At 47.4% G+C, this 24,506-nt stretch overlaps 1 protein-coding gene and 1 long non-coding RNA gene across 2 annotated transcripts in view; one reads left to right on the top strand and one right to left on the bottom strand.

Moving 5' to 3' along the window:
• EPS8L2 (EPS8 signaling adaptor L2) overlaps nucleotides 1-24,506 on the bottom strand; it is a 63,533-nt gene that overhangs the window by 2,451 nt on the left and 36,576 nt on the right. Inside the window, exons 5-20 of the mRNA XM_013198373.3 lie at nucleotides 20,036-20,197; nucleotides 18,985-19,134; nucleotides 18,420-18,499; nucleotides 17,538-17,677; nucleotides 15,506-15,585; nucleotides 14,874-15,000; nucleotides 14,425-14,513; nucleotides 11,777-11,851; nucleotides 10,579-10,727; nucleotides 10,255-10,381; nucleotides 9,761-9,876; nucleotides 6,670-6,781; nucleotides 5,553-5,660; nucleotides 3,966-4,107; nucleotides 1,243-1,426; nucleotides 237-369 (exon numbers count right to left, since the gene is read on the bottom strand). Of these exons, the coding sequence (XP_013053827.1) occupies nucleotides 237-369; nucleotides 1,243-1,426; nucleotides 3,966-4,107; nucleotides 5,553-5,660; nucleotides 6,670-6,781; nucleotides 9,761-9,876; nucleotides 10,255-10,381; nucleotides 10,579-10,727; nucleotides 11,777-11,851; nucleotides 14,425-14,513; nucleotides 14,874-15,000; nucleotides 15,506-15,585; nucleotides 17,538-17,677; nucleotides 18,420-18,499; nucleotides 18,985-19,134; nucleotides 20,036-20,197 (1,974 nt within the window). The remainder of the gene's footprint in view (nucleotides 1-236; nucleotides 370-1,242; nucleotides 1,427-3,965; nucleotides 4,108-5,552; nucleotides 5,661-6,669; nucleotides 6,782-9,760; nucleotides 9,877-10,254; nucleotides 10,382-10,578; nucleotides 10,728-11,776; nucleotides 11,852-14,424; nucleotides 14,514-14,873; nucleotides 15,001-15,505; nucleotides 15,586-17,537; nucleotides 17,678-18,419; nucleotides 18,500-18,984; nucleotides 19,135-20,035; nucleotides 20,198-24,506) is intronic.
• Nucleotides 12,282-23,946, top strand: LOC136790920 (uncharacterized). Its single transcript, XR_010831791.1, has 3 exons — nucleotides 12,282-12,412; nucleotides 22,629-22,715; nucleotides 23,232-23,946. It is a non-coding gene; the product is annotated as an uncharacterized lncRNA (long non-coding RNA).

The raw sequence follows: 24,506 nt of genomic DNA, 5'->3' as shown, positions 1-24,506 counted from the left end.
AGAGTAGAGCGAATATCAAAGGCAGCAGTAAAAAGGCAGTCCAGTGGAGACAGAGCGATCTGCCTTACAGATTTGAGGCCTTTTTGCTTAAGAGAATTCGCAGTGTTTTTAGGGTTGAGTTCATTTGTTGGTTGTTGTGTTTTAATTGTGTTTCTTAAAATGCATGTTTAAAGCACCATCTGACACTGCTGGTACAGGCATCCATTTGGGTGGGAGTTGTCCAGAAAGCTACTTACCTCCAGTTGGTTTTTTTCCACCGTGATTTTACTGTACACTCTGTTTCCCTCATCGCCACACACTTTCTTCAGTTCCTCTCTGTTCAGGGAGAAAAGCTGAGCTCCAGTAAGGATGCCAAGGTGTTCCACTGTCCTGGGGAGACACAAAACGGGGAGATAGTTGTGTTATACGTGGCCTCTTGCCAAAGGCGAGGATTCAGAGATAACAGGGCTGGGAGCAGATGAAGTACAGCCCCTGCACCAGGACCTTTTCACATGCAAGGCCCTGGCGATGTGGCAGCTGTTGGGTAATGCGAGCTCTCAGTGGGGTTGACGGCAGGCCAGGAGGAGCGGGTGAAGCCAGTGTCACCCCGGCATCCAGTGCGTGCCCAGCCCCGTGGGTACTGCAGTGGTTTCACGCCAGTCGCATTGCGTTTGGGGAGTGATCCTCCAGCTTCTCGTAGCACACTGCACAGGGCGTGAGTTGTAACTTGGGACCCTTGCCCACATGCAGCGTTTTGGTCCGTGTGGCTGGGGCGATTTCTTAGCCCTGGCTGAGGATTTGTCTTTTCCTCAGCCGTACTTCAAGACAGCTTCTCCAGAGATGGGCAGTCATGTGGAATTTGCATTTCAGAGCCTCTCAGGTCATGGGGTTAGTTAGTTAATTATTTTTCCTCTAAGTTCAGTACTTTGAACTGGCTAACTGGGGCCAGATGAGCAGCAGTGGAGGATGTTGTTCAGCATTTGCCTGTTGGTTGTGTGGATGAGCAAGGCCTTTCCTTTATTTGCAGCTAATTGTGAGATCTTGCTGTACTGTAAGACAGCGTTTATTTGATAGTATAGAGGAACAAAAGGGATTTGATTTGTGCTGAATGTACTGGTTATATAGCCTACATTTAATATAATTGAAATCTAGTTTGCAACACAGTCTCTGTAAGTAAATCCAGCTGAAATGTTGCAAGCTGCCTACCCAACTCCTTTTTAAATGAAGGACCAGCATTTCATATAGCAGTGATGCAGATCTTACCCTTTGCTGAATGACTTTGCCTCCAGCCAAGCTTTGACTTCTTCAGCACTGGATTCGAAGGTGAGGGGCACAAAAGCTTCCTGAGGCTTTTCCACTTTGAAATTCCTGTGGGGAGGCTGAATTTTACTGTTTGTAATCTTCTTTAGCAATTCATCATTCACTTCGTCCATTTGATGCAGAAGTTCTGTGGAAACAAGGCACACCTTTTAGAGCACAAGGTTAAGAGTGGAAATGAAACCAAGTCTTCAGTCACAAGTCCAGTTAAATTAATGTTTGCAGTGAAATTGTAGGAAAGATCAGAATGTGGCTCAGCATTATTATTAGCTTTGTAAACACATCAAAGGAAAGTGCTTGCTTTTGTGTTTTAGTTCTAAAGAACAAGTTCAAGTACTTAATTAGAGCAATAGATTTGCTCTAATTTGACATTTTTGATCTTCAAACTTCAATTAAGAACAGATGGGATACCACCATGGTTTTGGAGACCGGTACACTAATGGAGCAGGATTTGCTTGCCTTTCCTCCCAAGCTTTTCAACCTCATTTGGATTTTGAAACCTTGCTTTTCTCTCTGGGAGAAACCTATATTTCTACAGTTTTTCTCCAGAATGATGGAGAGGAGAAATCACAAAAACAACAGCCAAATGCTCATCACCCGCACAGCAGTCACTGAATCTAAAAAGCTGCTTAAGAGTTTCATACAGTTTAACTGTTCCCCAGGATTTTGGCCCAAGATTTTGACCTCACTGCTTCAGCAATGTCCATTGGACTAATCAGAGAGTCTTGGAACAACTGCTACTGTTCCTAGGAAAAATGAAATTTCTAGCCCTGACGATGCCTGGAGTTAATAGAGCTGTGTAATTGCTAGAGAAAAGTGCAGAGTGCCAACCGGCAGACTGAACTCTCTCATTTAAAGCAAATCTCCAAATCTTGCTTAACTGAGCAGAGGTTGGTCTGATGTGAAGGAGGAGAGCTCACATCTACAGGGGCACTTGCTTTTAGCCAGCAGGAGCTAGGCTACCCGTTGAAAATTCTTGTTCAAAAGCACTTACTGGGGGAAAAGCATGCTATATTGGGTAAGATATTAGGATAAGGTTTTAATAAGAACATGTTCCTTTTGCATGACTGGTATCTATAGCGGGTGCTGGTAAGGACCCATATTTTAACCTATTTTATATAAATATATATACATATTGCAACTGATCTCGTTTCTTGTGTTGCTAACCTATCCTGTTCATCACACCTCATTCAAAGCACATAACCCCCTCCCCAACACCACCTAGCAGAAGTTTACTTAGTGGTGTAAAACACCTGATCGGGCGGTGTCTTTGCTACCAGCGGTGCTGCCAAGTGGTGACAAGGGACCGACTCTCTGATGTCTTGCTCTGCTGTTGAGTTTTTGCTTTAGATCACCATCTTCCTGTTTTTGAGTTACTTAGTTCCCTTCAGACTATTGAAATAAGGGAAACTGCCCTGCAAACTTTGCAGCAGAGAGGGGGGGAAAAACAGACCACATGAGACAGCAGTGGTCAGGGAGGCCTGACTATATGTTCTTCAGAACAGGTTCCCAATTTTCTGTACCTCTGTGTCGCCATTTATTTTCCTTCCTGTTGTCTCTTTGCTATTACCCAATGTTGAAGGCCAAGCCTGGGATCACCAGAGTCTTGGTTTTGAGCTGTAGTCCTGCTCCCTCCACTTTTCAGTCCTCGCTGCTACTTCTAATAAGTAATTCACTGACCCAAATCCTCAGCCCTCCAGCTTTTGCTGTGCAGCTAAATAGAAGTGGCAGGAAGCTTGAACTGGCAGTTCGCTCATAAAACTCCTGTGGCGCATCATCCAGTATCACTTTTTCCATGAAACTCTTTAAGACTGTGAGGAAAATGACTTGGTGTTATGAATAGACATGTGTCTGTGATGCTTGTGTTGTGGGGCCTTCCCTTGTCCCAAAAGGGCTTCTGCTTTCAGGAGTCTGCAGTGGGTGAAAGAGGATGAACCCTGGCTGTGGCCCTCAGCAGCTGGTTCGCTACAAGTGTATTTAAGGCGGTGAGGTGTGCAGGGCTCCTGGTATTTCTCATGCTCTGTGATCCTCTATGGCTTGTGCAGGGTGTGGGAGGGATGTGAGTCTGGTATTGACAGATCTGGTGGCTGGGATTTCTCTGAAACCTTGTGAAGGAACAGGCCAGGTGGGCACTGCGTGTGCGACTAGAGGAAAGGAAGCAAGAGAAAGGGCTTGGCCTGAATACCGATGGTCGCTTAGACACGCTTAAATCATGCTGGGGGTGAAAGGAAGCTCTCTCCTTGGGAGGAAGGGGAAGGTTAAGGTGATATTAAATCACCTTTTTGCCTGCCTTTTCTCAGGTTGCCTGGGAGCCCATGGCATGAGTCACTAAGCTCCTCATGACTGCTCTGTTGGCTGCTGCACTACTTGGAATTTCCTCTCTACATCACTGCCAGCCCCTTGCTTATCACTAAAAGGTGCAGCCACTCCTCGCACAAAGCCGTGTGAGGGGGGCCATGTGTTTGGGTAGGTCACTGGCTACATGCACACAGCAACCAAAAATAGCAAATAGCGTTATTGCAAAAGTCAAGAGAGAAAGAAAACAGGACAGAGAGCATGCAAAAGCACATGTTCACAGGAACTTTAAAATTAAGTCCTGAAACACAAAGCCGTGGTGCCAAGCTCTTGGGCTGCCTGAGCCTGCTGTGAGCACAGCGTGGGACACATACGTTCTTTGGCGTCCTGGGGAGAGTTGCGTGATAACATTTCACTTCCCCATTTATCCCCAGCATAGCTGGCCGGTAGCTTGTGAGTTGGGCTGGATGGTCCATAACCTCTGGGGCTCAGGTCTCCTTTGTACCTCTGGTTAGCCTAGATGATAAGAAAGAAAAGCAAGGTGTAAGATTTTCTTTGCTGTTTTTTATTGTCTTTAACTTTTTGCCTCCCCCCGATGGTAACAAGGAGAGGGACAAATTGCCGCGTCCTTCCTGTGGTGGTCTGGGACCCCTCAGCTGAGTCTCATGTGAATACAGGAGGTGCTGTGTGGAACAAGTTTGACTCTGGGCTCTCATGGGAATTAATACAAACCAAACCAAAGGCTGAACGCGGCATGAAGGCATTTACACCCCTAGGAAGCATGTCACACTCGCCACCTGGAGAGGTGTGGTGATTTATGTTTGCTTACTACTGCTGTGGGTGACTGCTGTCACGTGCGTGACTTGGCACTCTAGCCTTTTGCTATGCAGAAATTACTGCTCATAGGACTTCTCTGGAGATGGAGAGCAAAGGAAGCAAAAAGATTCTAATACAAAAAGAAAACAAGCAGAAATCCCATTTGGAGCTAAAACATCAGTAACTGGATGTTGAGTGTGACTATTTCTAAGTGCCTAGAGCAGTCTGGAAAGAGGTTTTCGGTATTTTCGTGATTAAACTAGCAAGACCTTTGTCCAGAGGCCTGTTGGGGCACTTTATGCCTTGCCCAAACTGAGAAATACCGAAGTGGGAATCAATTCCTTGCTTCCTTAGGGCGTTTGGAGCTCTCCACCTCCACATTTTTGCAATACAAAGTGCTTGCGAACTATATTCACTTAATAGTCAGATGGTGTTTCCATCTACCTCTACTCCAGCAGCTTATTCCTGCTGCCAAACTGAACTGGATGAGAGAACTGTCGTTTTTTGATATAATCCCCAGTAAAAAACTTCAGTATTTTGGTGGCAAAATGTGCTTTCATGACTGCATTAGCTCTCTCATCCTGTTCACAGCACAGCCCTGAAACCAGCAGAGTTTCACAACAGAAGGTGATAAACCAGAGGCTGAGAAGTGCGTGGGTTTAGGGGGAAGGCACTGGCAAAAGGTGGAACTATTTCAAGCCACCATAGCCAACAGATGTTTGGGGACACCTCAGTGTCACCTTTTCTGTGTTTGGGATGATAACATGTGGTGCTAGGCTTGGGGTGGGTGTCCCTTTGAGCGAGGGTCTCACTTCATAGCAGGCTGCTGTCTGTCCCGTACCCCTGCTTGCCAGGTGCCACTGGCAGCAGTCAGCGTGCTTAGCATCTTGGAGCGGGAGAAAAGCACTAGGCTGCTGCATGGCAGGAGGAATAGGCTTTTTTTTGGGTAGGGGGGATAAATGGTGGGAAAATGTGGGAATTTTATACTAGGAGACTCAGGACTCTGGCTCATCTACTTGTGAGATTTCACGCTGTCCTGCACGTGGTATCCTAAGAAATCCAGAGAGGTCTAATTACAAGGTTATGGTCAGTGACTGATTATGCCCTGCACCTGGCTACAGGTTAAATATCACCTGACTAGAGACCTGTTCGAGCTCTTCCAGTTTCACCTCATCCAGGATGTTATAAGGGACATAACCAGCCTGCCCGCTCCGGTTGAGCAACTTCCACCACTGCTTATTTTCTTCCAACACCTGAGACAGAAAAAAATACAATTTTGGTAGGGAGAACATCAGATTTCTGGCATATATAAGTGGCACATAGTGAAAAGAAACCAGGCAGTAATGTGAAGTTGCCAGAATAACATCACTGGGGCCAGGAGCTGGCAAACAGATCTGTTGCACTCATTTGCAATTCAGGAGTGAAGCCTTTCCTGCAAAGCGTCTGAACTTACCCTAATGGTGAGAGGAGAGCACCTCTGGGGTGCTTAAGAACTCAAAGTTCCTACTTAATTTACTTGTTTCTTCATCTTTTTTCTTTATTTTTATTTTTCAGTGATTGATTTTGCATTCTCTTTTTGAATTAAAATAAAAACAATTCCTGCCAAAGGTGCTAGAGGGTTATCATATGACTTGATCATGTGTCACATCATAATCATGATGTGGTGAGGAGATCACCCACTGCTGAGATATCTCCTATTGCACCTGTCCCCCTGCTCCTTTCAGCAGGCTTGTTTTTAAGCAGATTTTTAAAAACTTTTTTTTTTTTAAATAATCACTTTGCGGTAAGTAATCTCCCTGGAATCGATGAGCTTTGCTGATAGCTACAGTTTGAACATTTTGAAGTCTTCACCTCAAATCTTAGGTCCATTATGGTTAGTGCGTAGACCAAGTTGTGCCCTACCTTCTCCAGTGGTGCAGTAAGAGAGAAGTTATGAGAAAGGATTATTTTGTAGAAAAGAATTCCCTTTTTTGGGGACAGGAAGGGGAGACGATAATGAGCATAGGCCTGGTAAGTGCATGAGCAGTATGCTACAATGACTCGTCTTCTTTCCTCCTCACTACTTAAGAAAAGATGCTACTGACGTGTTTCAGCTGAGCAAATGACCCGAAGCATAGTCAGCTCTAGATTTGAACAAAGCTTTATTGCTGCTCAGAAAATATCAAGCAAAAATGAGCTGGCACTTGGTAGTACCTTGAGATCTCTCTGCTGTTCCTAGAAAGGGGAGGAAGGCACACCTCTTTCCTGAGCACATTCACTTACCTCCAGGATTTCATCCTTAAGCACTGAGAGTTCATTGGCATTTCGCGCAGTGAAATCATAGCGGATTTTGGCATATCTCTTCGGCAGGGCCATTCCCTGTGCCTCAAAATTCCTGCAGGAGGGAAAAAAAAAAAGGACTGATAATGGAGGCCAGTTGAATAACTAAGGCATTATAGGGCCACTGGCAAAAGGCAAGTGGTGATGGCTGACACCGTCATTGGTGACGGTGAGGCTGCTGCTTTCAGGTGAGAGAAAAGGCTTCTTCCCCTGTCAGTTGCTTTTCTGCTGCAGGAAGGACTGAGAAGACTGACAAAGCACAAAGAAAGTGCTCTCATTCTACCCCTTGTGAAAAATGTTTGTGAAACACTCATCAATCTGATAAGTGGAAATGACTGTCCTGTGTGCCAAGGCAGAGGAGAAGCAAGCACCAAAGCTGGGAGAAGGGTGACAAACATGAGCACAGGTTGAACTGACTGGAAATCTGTGGGCTTTTTCATCAGGCAGTGCTGAGCTACTGAAACAGAATTCCACAGGTTCACAGGAAAAGTGAGTTTGAATGTTTCTGTTCTAAGATACCCTTAATGTGTTCAAGTGTTTTGCTTGGAAATTTTTGACACAAGAATATACAGCTTTCAGTGTTAAACCGGCTTTTCATTTGGAGAGAGAGATGAAATAAATATGTTAGATTGTCAAACGTGGAGATCTGAAATGCAAGATTTTGTTTGGCCCAAACTGAAATGTTTTGGGTCTTAAGTTTTGTTTTGTTTTGCCTGGCTTAGCAAAAATTTGCATATCTTATCTTTTTCTTCTCCAGCTAGGATGGGAGCATAGTATTATTTTTGAATTCCAAAAACATTTGCAGTATGGAAAAACTGGCTTGCCTAGTTGCATAAGTGTATGCAGGAACTATTTTAGTGCACCTTCTATGGATCTTTCTGCTTATGACTTGCAACCAGCTGCACAATACAGAGGAGTCCCAGGTGCCCGTACCCACAGTGAGCATGGCAACAGGGTGTGAGATTCTCCTCCAGTGGAGCTACAGCAGTTTATATCAAGATCAGTGTAACTTGGTGAAGGCAGTGCTTCCAGCACCACTAGCAGCTATGTTTTTTAGTGTTATGTTTTTCCATTCCTGAGTTCTTGGTTTTGGTCAGTGATTTGTGGATCTTGGTTTGGTGTACGATCTGTGGAAACTCCTTTGTTTGCAGACTACCCCTGAGGCATCTGTAAAACCCGACTTTGAAAAGCAAGTACATTGTTTAGTTTAGTTCTTTTTTTACGTTTAGTTTTAGTTCATTTTGCTGTCTTCATTAGGTAGCCTTTGGTGGCCTGAAAAAGGTTGAAACCATTGGCTCAGTGGTTTAATAACGTGCATTGTCTTTAGTTCACTTCATTTGGGACAGTGCTCAGTCTACTCACAGCCACGTGCACTACAGAAGTTTGGAGCAGACCTTTAGACAGAGTGAATCCACCAGTCAAGAAGGGGAGTGGTGGCCTTACCCGGCAGTGCCTGAAGGCAGGGAGGGGGGCAAAAAGCCTGAGTTATGTAGAAATTACTTCTTTTGTAGCATTCCAGAAGGTAAATGAGTCACGAGAAAAGGGGACAGTTGGAGGAGTATGAGGATAATGTGCATTCTGCGTGCACCTAGGTTTTACACAAGAGACATTTGCTGGCTATTGTAATATTGCTTGGGGCTTCCATGATGCTCCTCTGCAGCCCGAAGCCCTGGTTTAGCTAATAATACTGATGCATGGGTGCTTTTGCTAATATAGGGTCTCTCGGTTAGAAAAGTAGTTCAAACTACCCAGAAGACAGTGTGAATACAGCAGGAAGTACGGCTGTCCCAGGACTGTGATCTTGGCAAACAACTGGGCAGACTTGGTTGACGTCCGCTCTGGGCTGAAGAGGCATGGAAGCACATTCTCAATTTTAGCATCTGCTTCAGTGCCATTAGCTTTGATGTTTTTTCTTAAATGTAACACAAGGGAAAGTTGCTGTTGTTAGTCTGAAAGGTAGGTAAAAAGGTAAAACACCTGTCCCAGGAGGAAGGACACATCCTCACCTATTCCTCCGTGAGCTCACGCTGTAGTTAGGCTGGGTGGTGTCTCAGGGTCACCTTGGTAAAGTGGCACACTGCTAATTTGTATTCCGGAACCCGATACTACTATTTATCATTTCCCTCTGCTGAGACTAACAGATGAAAATATTTCTTACGCAAAATGTCTACCGGTCACTTAAGATGGGCTTAAATTTCTCATGTAAACTAATTTCTTATTTTTCATAACATCACCATGAAAAATGGAATTGGACAAGAGAATTTGTTACCGTAATTCTGTCTCCGCTCAGCACACTGTATCTGTACTGTTTTATGTCCCACCAGGAACTTTGTTGGGACAAATGGGAAGAATAAGTTGTTTTGCTGATACAATTGGATTTGAGGGTTTTGCTGTGAATTTGAGCTTTTTGTAATAGCAGTAGAGCTCATAAATCTTTTGGATTAAAATATGAAAACATGAAACAAACGGTCTGTCTTGCAGCTATTTTCCAGTCTAGTGCTGGCTCTGGAAAAGTCCATGGTTAACTGCTTTGCTGTGTCTGGACATCAAGTCTTTAAAATTTCATGGATCATTAGTGTAATCTGGGCCTGTTCTTGGGCAGAGGGGAAGACAGTTCAGAACTTCATGTCAAATCGCTGCAACTTGGAGTGGCAGAGAATTCATTTGTCCTTTTGGAAGAGTTTGAAACTCAGGGGTCTCAGGAAATATCCAAAGGCACATGTTCTTTAATTTCACTTTGGTGGGCTGATGTTCTGAAACAACATACTGGTAGACTAATGAAATCAGCCAATATTTTTGCCTCTTATGGTGGAAAACACATGTAACCCATTTCCTTGTAGACCTGCTGATGATAAAAAGCAGACAGCTTGTCTGATCTTGGAGTTCTCTTGATCTTGTTAACAAGTCTGAATTTATAATGGCAGAGAGCGATCTGCCAGGATGCCAAATCATCCTGGTACCATGATGTGGTGCAGTGCGTGCTTATGAGGTTACCAAGGGGAGCCGAGGAACCATTTTGGTGCTGGTACATTACCTATTTACATGCTGAGTTACGTTCTGCTTAAAGGCATCCACAGCTTGTGTCTGATCAGCTGTCTGGCCGCGTTTGAGTGAGGAGTTACGGTAAGGGTATCCATTGGCTGATGATAGCTGGAAAAGTAAACATGGTGTCAGTGCTACCAGGAAAGGGGAAAGCTGCATCAAAGAGAAAGGAAGGTGATGAATCTGGCCTTATTTGCTTTCTGTATTTAACTGGAGTGACCAGATCCAACTGAATTTTGAGTTGACTACTTGTTACACGCCGTTGCAAACTCCATGGTTGCACAGAGGAGTCAGACCAGAATTGGAGGAAGCTGTCAGAAGTGCCTGACAGCTTTGCTCTCCCTGCAGTGCTGCTGGGTTCCCCTGGTGCCAAATCCAGAGGCCAGAGAAAATAGCTGCAGGCTGGGCAGATCCCTCTCACTCTGAAAAGGGGAGAGGAGAGGAAGGGTGAAAGGAAGAAAGGATGATCGGGAGCACGAGACTAACCTCTTCTTGCAAGTGTCCGATGTCTATTTCCCAGGGAGCTCCACGGAAGATTTCTATGGGTGGTTCCCAGCCATTGCGGAATTTGGGGATGTAGGTGGGAATGTTTGCTTCTCGGGGCCATTCAGCTCTAGGACATGAAGCAGGGAACATGGGGAATATGTGGTGAGGCTCACAAAGAGCGTTTGTTGGAAAGCATCCAGTACTGCTTGTCAGGGAGAGGCAGGGGCATCGGAGCATCCCTCTGACATGCCCATAAAATCAAGCATCCCCTCTGCCTTTCTTAAGAGCTCGGGGAGCCTGGTGAGATGGCAACTCTGTCCTCACCTGGATCTGGTCCATGTCTCTCCCAGCGACTCCCAAAGGCTTATCTCTTTTGGTGTCAGGTGTCCTCTGAGGAAATCTGTGGCATCTTTAGACAGAAGCGGGCTGATGACAGACCTGGCAAGCTCAGGGCCAGCACAGCTATTGACAATCTAGATTACACACAAACACAAATATGAGAGATATTGCAGGAAAGGTTCCAAATATCATAGCAGCACACATACAAGAATAGAAATCTAAGACAGAAAAATCAGTCGCTCTGATCATTTGGAGTCCCTGTACCCTGCCCACTCCAAAGGAAGCCAATATACCCTCCATGGCAAGTACCTCTAAAACCAGACTAATTCGTATCAGACTTGCACTTCCAAAGCTCTCCTCTGTGCCTTCATATGTAAGGGTGAGGTTTCACGACACAAATGAACTAAATTAATGGTTTGCTGCTCCCTAAAAGGAATGCTGTATTCCCTCAGTATCCCCTTTCTATCATTGTACTGTACTGTATTTGATTTGCAGATTAATTAAAAACAAACAAGAAACAAATAAAACCAGACAAATAAGGCAAATAATTCTTGGCTAAGTTCTCCACGGGATAAAATGAAAGCCAGAGGGCAACCCTTCATGCCAAGGGATGGCCTGACTCTTGTTGGCAGCAGCTGATTTTTAGATCAGTTCAGCTGTCTCGAGAAACATCAGTCTAAACCTTTGCATAACACAGGAATTTTTCTGTTGGAGTCAAAGCAGGGTTTAATCTAAAAATTAGTCGTTGTTGGAGACAGGATCACAAGCTGCCACATTAAAAAATGGAAAATTGCTTGGTATTTCTGCGTCACTTCTGGCTTCTTTTTCAAGTTGAGAATCCTGCTTCTTCCTTTCAGTGCAAATACTGAGCCATGTTTACCTGAAGGTGAGATCAGGCAGATTCCCAATAAGAACCATAAGTTGCCTTGCACTGCTCACAGTAATTCTTTATTAATGTGGTGGAAAGATTTGTATTTGCTAGGGTTTATGTGTTTAGTTCAAGCTGGGTATCAGATCAGAGACCAGAAACACTGACGTTGTTGCTTCTGGACTTTACTGAGACAGCTTTGGGCAGTTCTGAGCAGCCTGCTGGCTCTTCTGCATAATTTAGCTGCCTGTAAGTGCAAAAGCGGCATTAGAAATAAAAAGTGAATTCACAGCAAAACCCATGAGTTAGGTTTACCAGCTCCAGTGGTCCAAATAGGAAATGCACCAACTCTGAAGCGCTTGGGTTCTGGATGTGCTTTCTCAGTTTGGCCTGAAAAGATAAAGGAAAATCCAGTTTAATCCTAACCTGGTTTTGGCTCCTCTTCTGTGACATGGAGGGATTGTTGCTGACCGACATTTGCTAGAGTTAATAATGCAGCCTGAAAATAAAGGGAACTTTCAGCAGTGTCCTTGAAATCAGGAAAGAAAACTAAGTGACTGGGGAGTAGGAATCATTCAGTTTTTGATCATTTCTATTTTGTGTTCATTTCTAACAGCCTTTACTTTCAGAAGGGGTGGAGTACCTACTCTATTAAAAGTCGGTCCCTTTGAAGGTATTTTGAGCAGAAATAGAAAACCTTGGTTTACTCTGAAAAACCTTAGAGAGGAAGGGCCAGGCCTGTAGCTTCTGACTCTTGCAAAGCTGAAAATGCCGTTAGTTGCTGGGAACGAATACAACAGAGCGAGTGTTTTGCCTTCTTCAGCAAGGTCTTGCCTGCAGCACCTGGAGCTGCCCTGGACCCTGGGATGTGTGGCATTTGGAGGAGTCGCTGCTGGAATGGAGGAATGAATGCTTCGGGTTACCTGGCTGTAAGAACTGAGCTGAGCTGTGGTGAGAAACCGTTTCAAGTTGTGCTTCCGTTCTACTGTATCTTGTGTCCTGCGCTATTGGCATTGCTGCAATGGAAAACAGCCCCCTTCCCCTGCCGAAATGCGAGGCCTAGTCATTTCAAATGCTGGTGATTAAACATTAATGCAGAGCGGAAAGCGTGAAATAATTGATGGCAACGAGGCGCCTAAAGGAAGCGGCACTTCACAAAGACGCAGGCACGGGGCACGTGACAGCGTGGGGCAGATACGCCGCTGCTCCACTGCTGATTCCCTTCTTACATTCCCCAGCCTCTCGCCTCCTCTTTGTGGGTTTGTGGACCAAGGCTGGATTGCTGGGAGAGCCAGAGCATGTGGCTGAATTTCCTACGTGTTAGCTCCCGCGCTGCTCTCAGGGGAGCAGCTGCAATGCTGAGCTTGGCGGGGCTGCGCACCAGTGGACATAATGCAGCCTGTAATGGGCACTTGTGGCTGTGTTACATGACTGGCACAGCGGCTGGTGTGGGACACCAGCCCCGATGTGCCATGCCTAAGGGTTTGGCTGACCACACCAGCCCCACTGTATCCATCTCGGCTGTGCAAGCAGTCAGAAAGGGCTGGGATGCAGCAGCCATCATTTCTTGACGCTTGGAGAATCCTCAGCTGCCTCTGCAGAGCAGCCTTTGCATCAGGCTGTGGATGCGTGGCATGGCCCTCGCAGGGCGCCTGATCGGTTTGTGTGGGAGCAGTTGTTGCTGGCCAAAGCTGCCACCTCCAAGACTCAGTTCTGGTCCTGAGCGAGCAAAAATGTGTGAATGCTCGCTTCTAAAGGAAAAGGTTGCAGCTCGGTGTCCTGCCTTAGGCTTGTTTACAGTCTCTGTGGTTTCCTTACTAACGTCTCAGGAAGGATCTTGTTCACTGGGCAAGTTTGGTCAGAGCTGACAATCTCCTTCTGGCTTATTACCCTCCTGGTCTCACACACTTAACTAAGCAGAGCTGGGAACATGTCTGTGCTCCAGCTTTTCATCCCCTTCTTGACATCTCCCAGTGCAGCTCCTCCAGGGGAGAAACAGCGGAGGATCCAGAAACCTTGGGGCAATGAGGGACATCAGTTGTGGATAACCAGAGACTTTTCAGGACCCTGGCTGAGCAGCTTCACTGCTGCTCTTTAGACAGGATCAGGTGAGAACAATTTAAAGTAGATAAGACTTTTTTTTTTTTTTTTAATATTTACAGTTCTGGTTTGTGCCTCAGAAGGATAACAGGGACTAGAGCTCTCACAAAATTACGCAGATTTCCAAAAGCCACAAGCAAAAACGAGTATCACGAGTGGAGACGCCTGTATAAGCCTGTGCACAGCTGTCAGCACAGCAGGCACACTGGTTCTTGAATCTGCAAGCCCACGACTTCACTAGTGCTCTAAGCCAGGATTGCATCAGAAGGGAGCTGCGGGCACTGCAGGGCCCCAGCTGCTCAGTCCCTCCTGCGCCGCCGTTCCCTGAGGGAACGTGCACTCTGCAGCTGCAGGGTGAGCCTGGCTAGGGAACTGGTCTGACTTTAGCATTGCCAAAAGAAATTGGTTGGTTTTCACGTGTATGACCTCTTCAGCCACGTGCCGGGGCACAATTGCTTGGCCTGGCATAGAGAGAAAGGAGGCACAGGGAGATGGAGAGGAATAGTTGGCTCCGTCCAGCAGCACAGCTGCACCTCAGCTCACAGCGTTTGTGGAATGGGTCCTAGGGCCTGCTGCGTGGGCACCACGGTGCTGGCTTTTGCACAGGCAGCAGGAAGGCGCGTGCATTTTTCAGACGTGGACTTTAGGCTTCTAGTTTCAGTTTAACAACTTGGCCCAAGAAACCTGCACAAGCCTCACACAATGTTTGGTTTGTGGTTGCTTCTGGCAGAGGAATCTGGAATTCACACCTTTGTCCCTTGACAGTGTTTTTCAGTACAAATTTCACTTTAAATGCTTAGTATGGCAATATATGGGAAACAGCCCTACCCCTGCATAAGACAAAAACATCCTCTGTGTCTTACCAAGAGGTTAAAAGCCAATTTGGTTTTCTGGAAGCAGTCGATGAACTCAGCCTCGTTCGGGGGTCTTGCTCGAAGAGTCAGCACGCCCTCTTTTATGAGAAGGTGGAGAGAAAGGCACTTTAATTAGAGTGTCCCCTTCCAGAGAGGGGTTCGTCTTGCTGGCATGCAGAAGAGACAGCAATAACAGGTATGGAGACTAGAACTACTAAAAATCAAGGGTTTGAGAATAGTCAGATGTCTTTCTCTGTGCTGGAGGCTTCACAAGGCTCTGTGTGCTCTACACTAGATCCGCAGTGACCAGCAGGACCTCCCAGACCGTTGTATCTGCTGTCGGGTCCATAGCAGCGCTGCTGCACCGACCTGCCCTTGCTAAAGTGTGAACTGAGCTTTCATCCCAACCTTCACCTGTGCTCCCACATTCCCCATTTGTTGTAGCTGCTGCACTGTACCTGCTGGCCCTTTCTTCTTGTTCTTCTTCCCTTTCTTCCTTTGATTGAGCTGTTTGAATGCCTCTGCAGCCTTCTGAAGCCTGGCGACAAACACTTCGATATCATCCAGAGTGCAGTTCAGGATTTGCTGTGAGGACAGAAATGCAATGAACCCAGGTGGAAAAAGCCAAAACTGCACACAGCCAGGAAGCCTGAATCCCCGAGTGCCTCGATCTGTGCCCGCTTCATTTCCCGGAAGAATGCACAGGAATGGGGAATCCAGGCATGAAGTTAATCTGGATTCATCACTTTCCATACACAAAGCCGTGCCCGTTTTGTGTGCTGTACTTGCCAATGTAATAACTGACCACTGGCTGATGGACATCTGGAGAATAACCCCAAGAGTAGACTATGGATCAGGGAGAAGCAGACCTTCTAAAATCAGCTCAGTTACCTCAGGTCAAAGGAGATTGCACCTAACCAGTGATGGAGCTTTGCTTTTGCTCCCCTTATCTTTCTAAGCAGTAGGTATCAGCTTAACAATGACTGAACTATGCATAAAATGTTTGGTTGTGGAGGAGGAGCCCCTTGCTTTCTTCCTCTCTTCCCCCATCCCTTCCGCCTATTGACCGTGCACTGTTCTTGCTACCAACCGTTTCTTTTTCAATCTTCTGTGCTAAGATGATTCGGGACTCTTCATGGTCCTGGGAGGCAGAGCCTCGTCGTTCATAGTCTGCAAACAAGGAAAAGCAGAGAAAAATATTTTTACCATCAAAGGTTGAAGATGGACTCCATTAAACGCAGGGACCGATGGGATGGTCGCTCCTGGCTGGGTTTGTTCATTCCTGTATTCTGAAAGCACCTCAGAAGACCACAAAGGTGATCAAAGTTGCCAATTAAACCTTCCAAGTGTCACAGCAGCTGCCCCCAGCCCTGTGTGTCAGTATGCTGCCTGTTTTCAGACACCAGCTCTGGGTGAATGGTGAGGAGCAGCCAGCTGCTGGTACAGGCAGAGACCTGCACGCCCAGGTCCCAGTGGCTGCCAGGCACTGACTCCTTTGCCTTTGACGCATTAAGCTGCCTTACACCTGCCGAGGAGCTGCCCCTTGCACTGCTGAGCACTCCACGGGTACGTCACACGTGGTCAGAGCGGCTCCAACGCTCTCCTCTAACCCCCTGCCCCCCGCAGGAGCCTTGCTTGTGGCAGGGATGCCAGCTCAGCTAGCTGCCCATCAAGAAAGAAGAAATAAGACCTGGAGAGGAATGCAATGGCCCCTTGCTAGAAAGCAGCACACCAGGAATTCTGCATGATTGATATTTAGACAGGCCCAGGCAAAAAACAGCATTTTTTTACAAACTCATGTGCAATGTCTCGAGTGTTTTTAATCACTATTAAAAAAACTCGCAAAAATAAAAACCACAGGTATCTCCCAGCTTCCAGAAGGCAGACACTCAGTGGGACAGCAATATTTCAGCGTGAGCGCTTGCTCAGGCGGCCTCTTGTGACAACAATAATGTGTCAGCTCAGTGAGATGGGCTCTGAAAAGGCCAGCACAGCCGGTGTTCGGGCAGCGGGATATATCAAGTGGGAGAACTGGGGAGGCAGTTTTGGCAGAGGACGGAGGAAATTGTACGTCATCTTTAGGCATTAAGATGAGATGATTAATTTTGACAGGTTTTGTAGAAAAAGCAGTAAGGCACGTTTCAAAGGAGAAATGATCCCAGCAAACAGGCATCATTCAAAGCTTTCTCCTGACTCCTGCTTTTGTGCCGGGCTCTGTTTTCTCAGATCCAGAAATCCTGCCTGAGTAAATGCCCAGCTGTGCTGGTGGGAGCAATGGACTTAAACCTTTATGTTAAGCCTACCGGGAAGGGCAGAGTTAAGGGTGGCTGTTTCATGGAAAACTGCTGTGCGTCAGAATATAGATGTTGAGAGATGATCCAGCTCTGAAATAGAAATCTGATTTTCATTATGCAAAGCTGGACCTAAAATAGGCTCTTCATTCAAGAGGCTGGATCATCTGCTTGGCTTCGGTTCTCAGCCCAGGGAAATGCTCTCCTCAACTGGTATTCAGAGTTTCTTACTGTACCCTGCTTATAGATTTTCCTTGAGCCTAGAAATTAATCCCAAGAGAAGCTGGTAGAATTGGCAGTGGTAAGAAAGGGTTAGAGTTTGCTGGTCATTTTAGTCAATCTGAGCTTTATTTCAGAGAAGGAGCTTATTTCTGTTACTGGGAACTTCTTTCTCCAAAGAGAACTATAAGTTTTCTCCAGACAGCTCAAACTGGGATGAAGTTGGGATGGTTTTGGAGTATGGGGTAAGTTCAGATCTGCCTTTTTACCCTCCGCTCTGGTATATGTGCAAACCACCTGACTTCTGTGGGTGAAATCTTGGTTTTTGTGAAGTCAGCAGGGCCAGGGATGTGCCTTTCTGACCACATCTGTCTTGTCTGTATGTTTTATGATCACCAGTGCCTGGTCCAAGCCTCATTCAATTGCTGTTTGGTAATGGCCTGTCACCTCTTTTGGGAATTTCAGTGTCTTTACTGTTGCTTCATAACATAGTGAAAAGACACTGGGCAGCAATGCTGGGGCTGAAATGACCACAGGCTGTTTCAGGAGGGTGGGCTGCCCAGGCTAATGAGCCGCCATCCTCAGGACAGACCCGCTGAGCTCTCCCAGTACCTGGTTCATACTGGGAAGGGGGTGCCACCCGGTTCCTGTTCATCGCTGGCCCTCGCATGTCATGCTGGATCGGGATGGGAGCCGGCCCTTGTGGCGGTGGGAGGATAGACTGTCTCTGCTTGATCTTTTCTTGGTTTGCTCTGCAAGGCAAACAACAGAGAACAACCCCTGTCAGAGGCTGACGATCCTATTTCCGAGAGAGCAGTGTGCGAATGCACCAGCCTGAGCAGGGGTGCGTGCTCGGGGTGATGCTGTGTGCTCTGGCTGCCTTTCCCCCATGCCCTGAGGCTTGCAGGTTTGGGAGGGGTGGCTGCGAGGGGACAGCAAGCGTCTTTGGGTAAGGAGAGCTGTAGCACCTGACTGGTTTAAATGGAGCTTGCAGCGTGTGGTCTGGAAGGCCAGTTCTTCCAGCGCACACCAGCTGGTAGCCGTGTAGGGCTGTTTCGGCTGGTGCTTTAGAGCAGGGAGTGTCTGTGAGGCTGGTGAGATTCCTTGCACAGAGTCAGCAGCACAAACCATTGGGGGGGTATATCACAGCAGCCAGGAGGCTTGCTTTGAAGTCTGTCAGCCGAAGAGTTCCCTCGGAGTGATTTGCTTCAGGGTGTAAAATCTCCTAGGGGTGGTTTATGTGAGATGGAGACTCCGTTCTCAGGCGTGTAAACCAAGGATATATTTGGAGCAAGGAAATGCAAAGAACAGCCAAAATTCATATCCTTTTTGTAAATAGCAGCGAACCTCAGCTAAGCCCACATGAGTGAGCATCTTGTCTGGGTCATCTTGAAGAGGGAGGCTGGCCTGGCAGTCACTGCACTCTGAGTGTTCTCTGCAGGGGATGTGATTTGGGGGATTTTGTTACTCCCAGCTCTACCCTGCAGTACTTACTTGAGCGTCTGTGGTCGTACTTTCTTCCCATGCTTGTGGTCTGCCAGGGCGCTTTCTATGTCCTCATGGACCATCTCCGCCTTAAAGATAAAACAGGGGTGTTTTACTAAAGGGCTGTGCTTTGGAAAATTTGAATTGAAGGCTCCAAGTGGGCAAAGGAAGAAATGGCTGGCAGACAGCTGGGAGCATATCTCATTCTGTTACCAGATTGCTTGGCCGTGGAGTAAGCTGCACAAGACTGGCAGTGTCAGGGGGGCAGGAGCCTTGAGAGGTTAATGTGAAGGCATTGATACCTGGGCAGGCCTCTAGGGCATCTCACGGCTTCCTCTGCTGTCAGTGCCTGGAAAAGTCTGGCAAGGGGGCAAGCAGTGAGTGCCTGTGCAGCGCAAGATGCAGTTGGATGCTGTGCTGCTGGCATGGCCGTGCCTGAAGGCACTGCTGCCATGAGAGGGAGAGATGGCTTAGGATGGACCTTTTTCTTTGGGAAAGCCAGCTGCAGGCCACAGTAGCCCCATCTCACAGCACACCCCACTCGCATCCCGCTGGCAAGGAGGGCTCTGCTCACCTCCACCTCATCGCAGTTGAAGAAGTGGATGTCAGGTTTGTGCTGCTCCGAATCCTGGCACACCAGGAGGAGGATGGAGGAATAGCGCATCTGATTCAGCACCGTCTGGCAGTGCTGGACTGTCGGCAGCGGGAAGTCCTCCAGCTCCTCCTGGAAAAGAAGAAGGAAGAGGCTGGGCAACGGGGATCTATTGAACTCCTGGGATCCCTTCTTAAGGAGAGAGACCTGACAGGGATTGTGCTTCTCAGCAGGGATTTGCTGGGCTCTTCAAATACTCATGTCGCAGTCTGCAAAGGGGCAGTGGCTTGGGACTACGTAGGACCAGGAAAGAGGTGGATGGAAAACAGAACTCTTGTTCTCCTGAGTTCCTGAATATGGGGGCCCAGTGGGAGACTTGAAGAACTTGAGCTCTCTTGCTCACTGTCATCTTACTGGTGTGCTTTACCTGCCCCAGTATCATGCATCCCAGCATCCCAGCGGAAAGATGCTTTCAGGGTAATGGCAGTGAGGAGTTTGCCCTTCCACTGACTCTTGGATGACCTTGGGCAAATCTTTTTTAGTTTCCCCTTGCTAAACTCAGCGCAGTACCCCCCTTCTCCTACTGTCTGGCTGCTCTTTCCCATCAGATTAGGTGTGCTGTGTGCACATACATGTGTTGCTGTCAAAATGGGGCACTGTTCTCAAGCAGGGGACCCTGCGTGTTATTTTAATACCAGTAACAGGTCCTTCTCTCTCTGCTCATGCTATATGCAGGTCTCTGTGGACCTGTAAGTCTGCATCACTCCCACAGAAAGCAGTTTTACTGTTTGCCTGGAGCACAGATCAAGGTATCTTCCACCTGGAGTCTCTGTGCTCTGGAGCCATGAATAAATCAGCCCACACCTGCCTGCCCTTTGAATTACAGTCAGCCAGCCCCTGCATAGCCTGGAGTGGATTTTGGTAGCGATCTCCCCTTGTTTGGGTTCCTCGCAAATGGCTCCCCAAAGCAGAAGGGGAAGAGGATACTGCATGCCCCAGGTTAACCTGCACCCTCACAGAGCGCTTTGGGTACCTGCGACTCGCAGTCGAGCAGGCGGATGGACTTGTCGTTCACTTGCAGCAGCATCTCCTGCGTCCAGATCTTCTCTTTAGAGTTGAGCAGTATGAGTTTTCGGATGGCGTCGTCCACCGTCACGATGGACTCGCTCTTGTCCATGATGAAGGTGGCCAAGTGCTGAAGGTGGGAGGGAAAGAGGAGAAAACAGGTGAAAAAGCTTTGATGCTGCTTGTGTCATAAACCACTGGTGAAACCATCTCTAGAGGTTTGGGCTGTTTGTTTTTTATTGCACGGGCACGAAAGAGTCACTGTGGAACGTGTTCGTTCTGGTTATTAGTACCAGGCCGTTCACAGTGGTGAAAGATTAGAGTTTTGTAACACAGCAAAGGTTTTCATAACGAGTTTCACTGCTTGCATATTTATCTCATTGTATGCCAATTCTAGCAGCTCTGGCCGCCATCCAGCATGCATGTTTGCAAGTGCTTTGCACAAACGAGTTAGTCCCCTGGCTTTTCTGAAACCGCAAGACAGCTCCAAGCCTGACAGCTGACTCTGCTCCAGCCTTTCAATCCCCTCATGCTGCTTTCCCACCAAAATCACTCAAATCAGCTCTCGTGGGAGTGAAAAGGGGCCTCTCTGACCGTATAAAGGAGTATTTTGGTACTTGCCTCTGTCCTGCACTGTGGCTTTGCTAGATTACCCTGGTCTTCCTCCCTCCCTCCACCTGCCCCATAGACCCGGCCTGGGGCTCTTCCCACTTCCAGCCTGATTTCCATGCTGCCCTCCCCTCTTGTGCTGGCTGATGTGTGCTGAGATGGTCATGTCCCAGACAAGACTGCACTCGCATGCTTTCCCAGCCCTGCCCTGTGTCCTGAAGCGTGCAACGCTCCAAGCATTGCACTTGGCACCCGTTCAGTTTATGAAGAGTCCGTGTAACCGAGCTGCACCTGCAGGCTTTTCACTGCTCGTGGGGCTCCACCTGAAGGGAGTGCTAGGCAGGGCCGGGCAGGGAGGCAGTTACAGAAAGAAGTGTCTGCTGCATCCAAACGGTGCACGCGTGCCCCCAGCAGTGGGCGAAGGCCCCTCCGGAAATCCAGGTAACTAATTTCTCTCCTCTCAGATCACCAGCTCACAGTGCTGCTGGCCAGCCGGTGAGAGCAAGTGGTGCTCTCCGCAGATGGGGAGAGCGTGCTCTGCCAGCAGAGGGGACTGCGAGGCAGGAGAAGCCAGCTCAGCAGCCAGGTTATCTGTGCCCGTTGTCCCCATGTCAGTGACAGCACGGTCAGGCCACATGTTCGGGTGACATCAGGGAACGGGAAGTGTTGGGGAAGCAGAGGGAAATGGTCCCATTTCACCTTGTTCCCTGTGCTGCTCTGCTATGTTCCTGGCAGCGAGATAGGAAGGAGAACGTGCCGGAGTGGGAAAGCAGCTGGAAGTTTTCCCTGTTGTAACCAACTTCCTCCAGGAGAGGAAGGCGGGAGTTTTTCGGAAGGGCACATTACAGGCCTGATCAACACATCCTGCTGATGTTGGGGGCCTCCTGCTGCCAGCAGGCTTATCAGGACAGTTCCTGGCTCCTTCTCTCTTCCCTGGAATCTCTCTCAGCCAATTCCCCCCACATCCCAATTCCCCTTCTTAATAGTATTAGGGTCACTGACATGCTGCTGCTGAGTCAGGCTAGCGTGTGGGTTAGCAGAAGTGCAGTGGAGCTGTAACTGCTCTGGCAGAAAGACCCGTGCCTTCTCCCAGTGATCACATAACAGGTTTAGGGCTCAGGCAGTTTCCTTCTGGTGCTTTTTGCTACAGTGGTGCTGTAGCAAGGGTCAGGGTCCAGACAGTGCAGAAACACAGTCTGTGTCCAAGAAGACTGGCGAGCAAGAGCTGCAAAACGCAAGAAGAGAAAGAAAAAGAGCTAGGTGGAAATGTGTCCCCAGTACCAGCCTCAGCTCCTTGTGGTTAGCGTCCACAACAGGCAGGTGTCTCAAGGAGCAGCAAAGGAGGAAGAGAGCAGTGCTCTGGGGAGGAAGTCCCTTCTACCTGTAAAAACCCAGGCTGAGTCTTTAAGCATGAAATTCGGCAGTGGGCATTAGGGGTGGAGAGAATTTGTGGTGACCAATTTGTTGTTCAGGTGGTTGTTGGATAGCTTGCGATGAATGGATAGACCAGAGAAGAGGATAAACACTTCAGAGGTTAAGTGAAGACCCAGTTCTGTGCTCATAAAGCAAAGGTATGGGGTGAGGCACTATCTAAATAAAATTCCTGGCAGGTATTTGAGCAGCTCCACCGAAAGCTGAGATTAGCCGTCCAATCAGATATGAAGAACATGCTTGGGTATGTGTTACTGTAATTGTAAAATGCTGCATGAAAAGGTATTTGCAAAGTCAATATTATCCACGCAGAGGTGACAAACCCTCTGCCTGCGGAGCAGTGAAAGGAATTGGTTTATACCTGCTGACAGGAATCTTATCTGCTCTATTATTTTAACTGCCAGGTTTACAATCTTCATAAATTCCTTTGTTATTTACTGTTAAGTTAATTTTCGTGGAAACGAAAGCTACTTGTCTGACTAGGACTCATTAGAATATTTTTTCCTTTCCATTTTCTGTAGATACTGGTGGACTGAGCAGGGACAGAAGCTGGTTCTTACCTTTATCTCACTAAAAACCCCTTTCATCCAGACGGAGATTCAAATATGGTAATTTTTATAAGAATGGGCAATGATTTTCTCCACTTTTAAACTTTGATCAGCTTATAGATTACTTTAAGGGTGTAAAATGCCTCATATAAGGAAACCTTTTCCTGCCTCACTGCTTGCCACTGAAGTCCTGTTTGTCTTGGTCAAAGTCCAAGGTAGAAACTCACAAATGAGTGGCATATGGCATAATTAATAAAGAATTAATGTACGTGTCACTGTTTAAAGTCCCTTCTCTGACTCCACAAGTGACTTTATTTGTTAGGACTTGCTGATGGGGATGGCTGGCCAGGCCACTGATGGGGTGGATTGAGTTAGTATCTCAGGTGGAAGCCAGGGCCTCCTTCCAAACGAGTGTTTTTAAAAGTCAAAATTTCATTGTAGGCAAATGAGCAGCTCCCTTTATTTTTAACTGTGTTCTTAAGCTCTCTGCTGGACTGGGGCCTTAAATCAGAGAAGAGAGGACCTTATCTACTAAACATGAACCTCGTGAACTGTTTTCCCCTCTTGCCTTGCCAGGTTTTCAGTGACAAATGGCCCAGCTGGGCAGAGTTCCCGTGGTACGGAGGCTGCTGGCTGGCAGCGGCACATTGCGTTCCAAGCATCGCCAGGCCCCGGGCAGCCAGGCCGGCTCCTCTCTTTAAGTGGATGTCTGTGACACTGGGGGATGAATTTGGCTGAATGCCTGTCATGGCTGAAGGGTTTTGAATTACTTGAGAGGACGGAGTAGCTGAGGGAGAGCTGAAAGATGATAGTCGATGTGGTCTGTGTTTTCTGGGCAGGTGAGTTCCTGTAACCACTGTGGAACACTGTTTTTAATCTGTCTGTCAAGAAGGGTTTGAAGGACAGAGAAACAAGAGGAACAGCAGCTCCCACTACTCTCCTTCAAATGCAGAGGAGGGAGAGGACCAGCCTCTCCGTTTCCTGTTTCCTCATACTGAATTTCCCTTGTCTTTTTAACATATTTTTTGTGTTCTCCACCCCCCAATTACTAAACGTTTTAATTTGCTGAATCTTGATCGGTTGTATTTTTGATAAACGATGGATTTGCATGCCATTTTCAATTTAAATTTGAAGTAGAAAAGAGGTCCATCTGTAATTAAACCAAATTCATGTTCTTTAATTACTGCTTTTTGTCCTTGCTTCCTCTCAACCATTTCCCATCTGCTGGCTGTAATGACCACGTCCAGCCGAATGACTTGTTGTGCTGGCTCACAACAAGCCTTGACCTCTTTGTCCCCAGACACTCATCCTCGATATAGCCCAGCAAAGGACAGGGGACACGGCAGTAACTTCTGAGCCTTTGGTACAGGCCAGCCATGCAGAAGCAGCAACCGTTCCCTGTCTCTTCCCCCATCCCGAAAGCAGCCTGTCTAATATTGGAGTCTTTCCCACTCTTCAAGTTCAAAGAAGTGTGAGGGATCCAAGCTAGGAACAGTCGTAGGGTCAGATAAGACGTGTAATGCAAGGTGGGGGAAGCCATCAAAGCCTCTGTTTTGCTATAGCATTTAAACATGACCCAGAATTGTGCCCTGGAATACTGTTGGAGCCTTGTGGAAGGATCTGTGAGCTATACCAGAGTCTATTTGCATTGATTTTCAGACAACGTCATACCATAATGGAACGACTGCTGCTCTTCAAAGGTAGGAGTTGGAGACGAGCAGCAGAGAAATAAAAGGAGCAGGAGAGCTGGTATTACTTTTAGAAAGAGCAGGCAGTATGTGAGAGGAGAGAAAGGGATCCAGTCCAGCCCGAAGCCTCTGACTCGTAGGAAGGAGTGAGGTCAGTCTTTGG

This window comes from Anser cygnoides, chromosome 5 (genome assembly GCF_040182565.1).
Source record: "Anser cygnoides isolate HZ-2024a breed goose chromosome 5, Taihu_goose_T2T_genome, whole genome shotgun sequence".
NCBI lineage: Eukaryota > Metazoa > Chordata > Aves > Anseriformes > Anatidae > Anser > Anser cygnoides.
The sequence above is the reverse complement of the archived record's forward strand: the minus strand, read 5'-3'. Positions and strand labels throughout refer to the sequence as shown.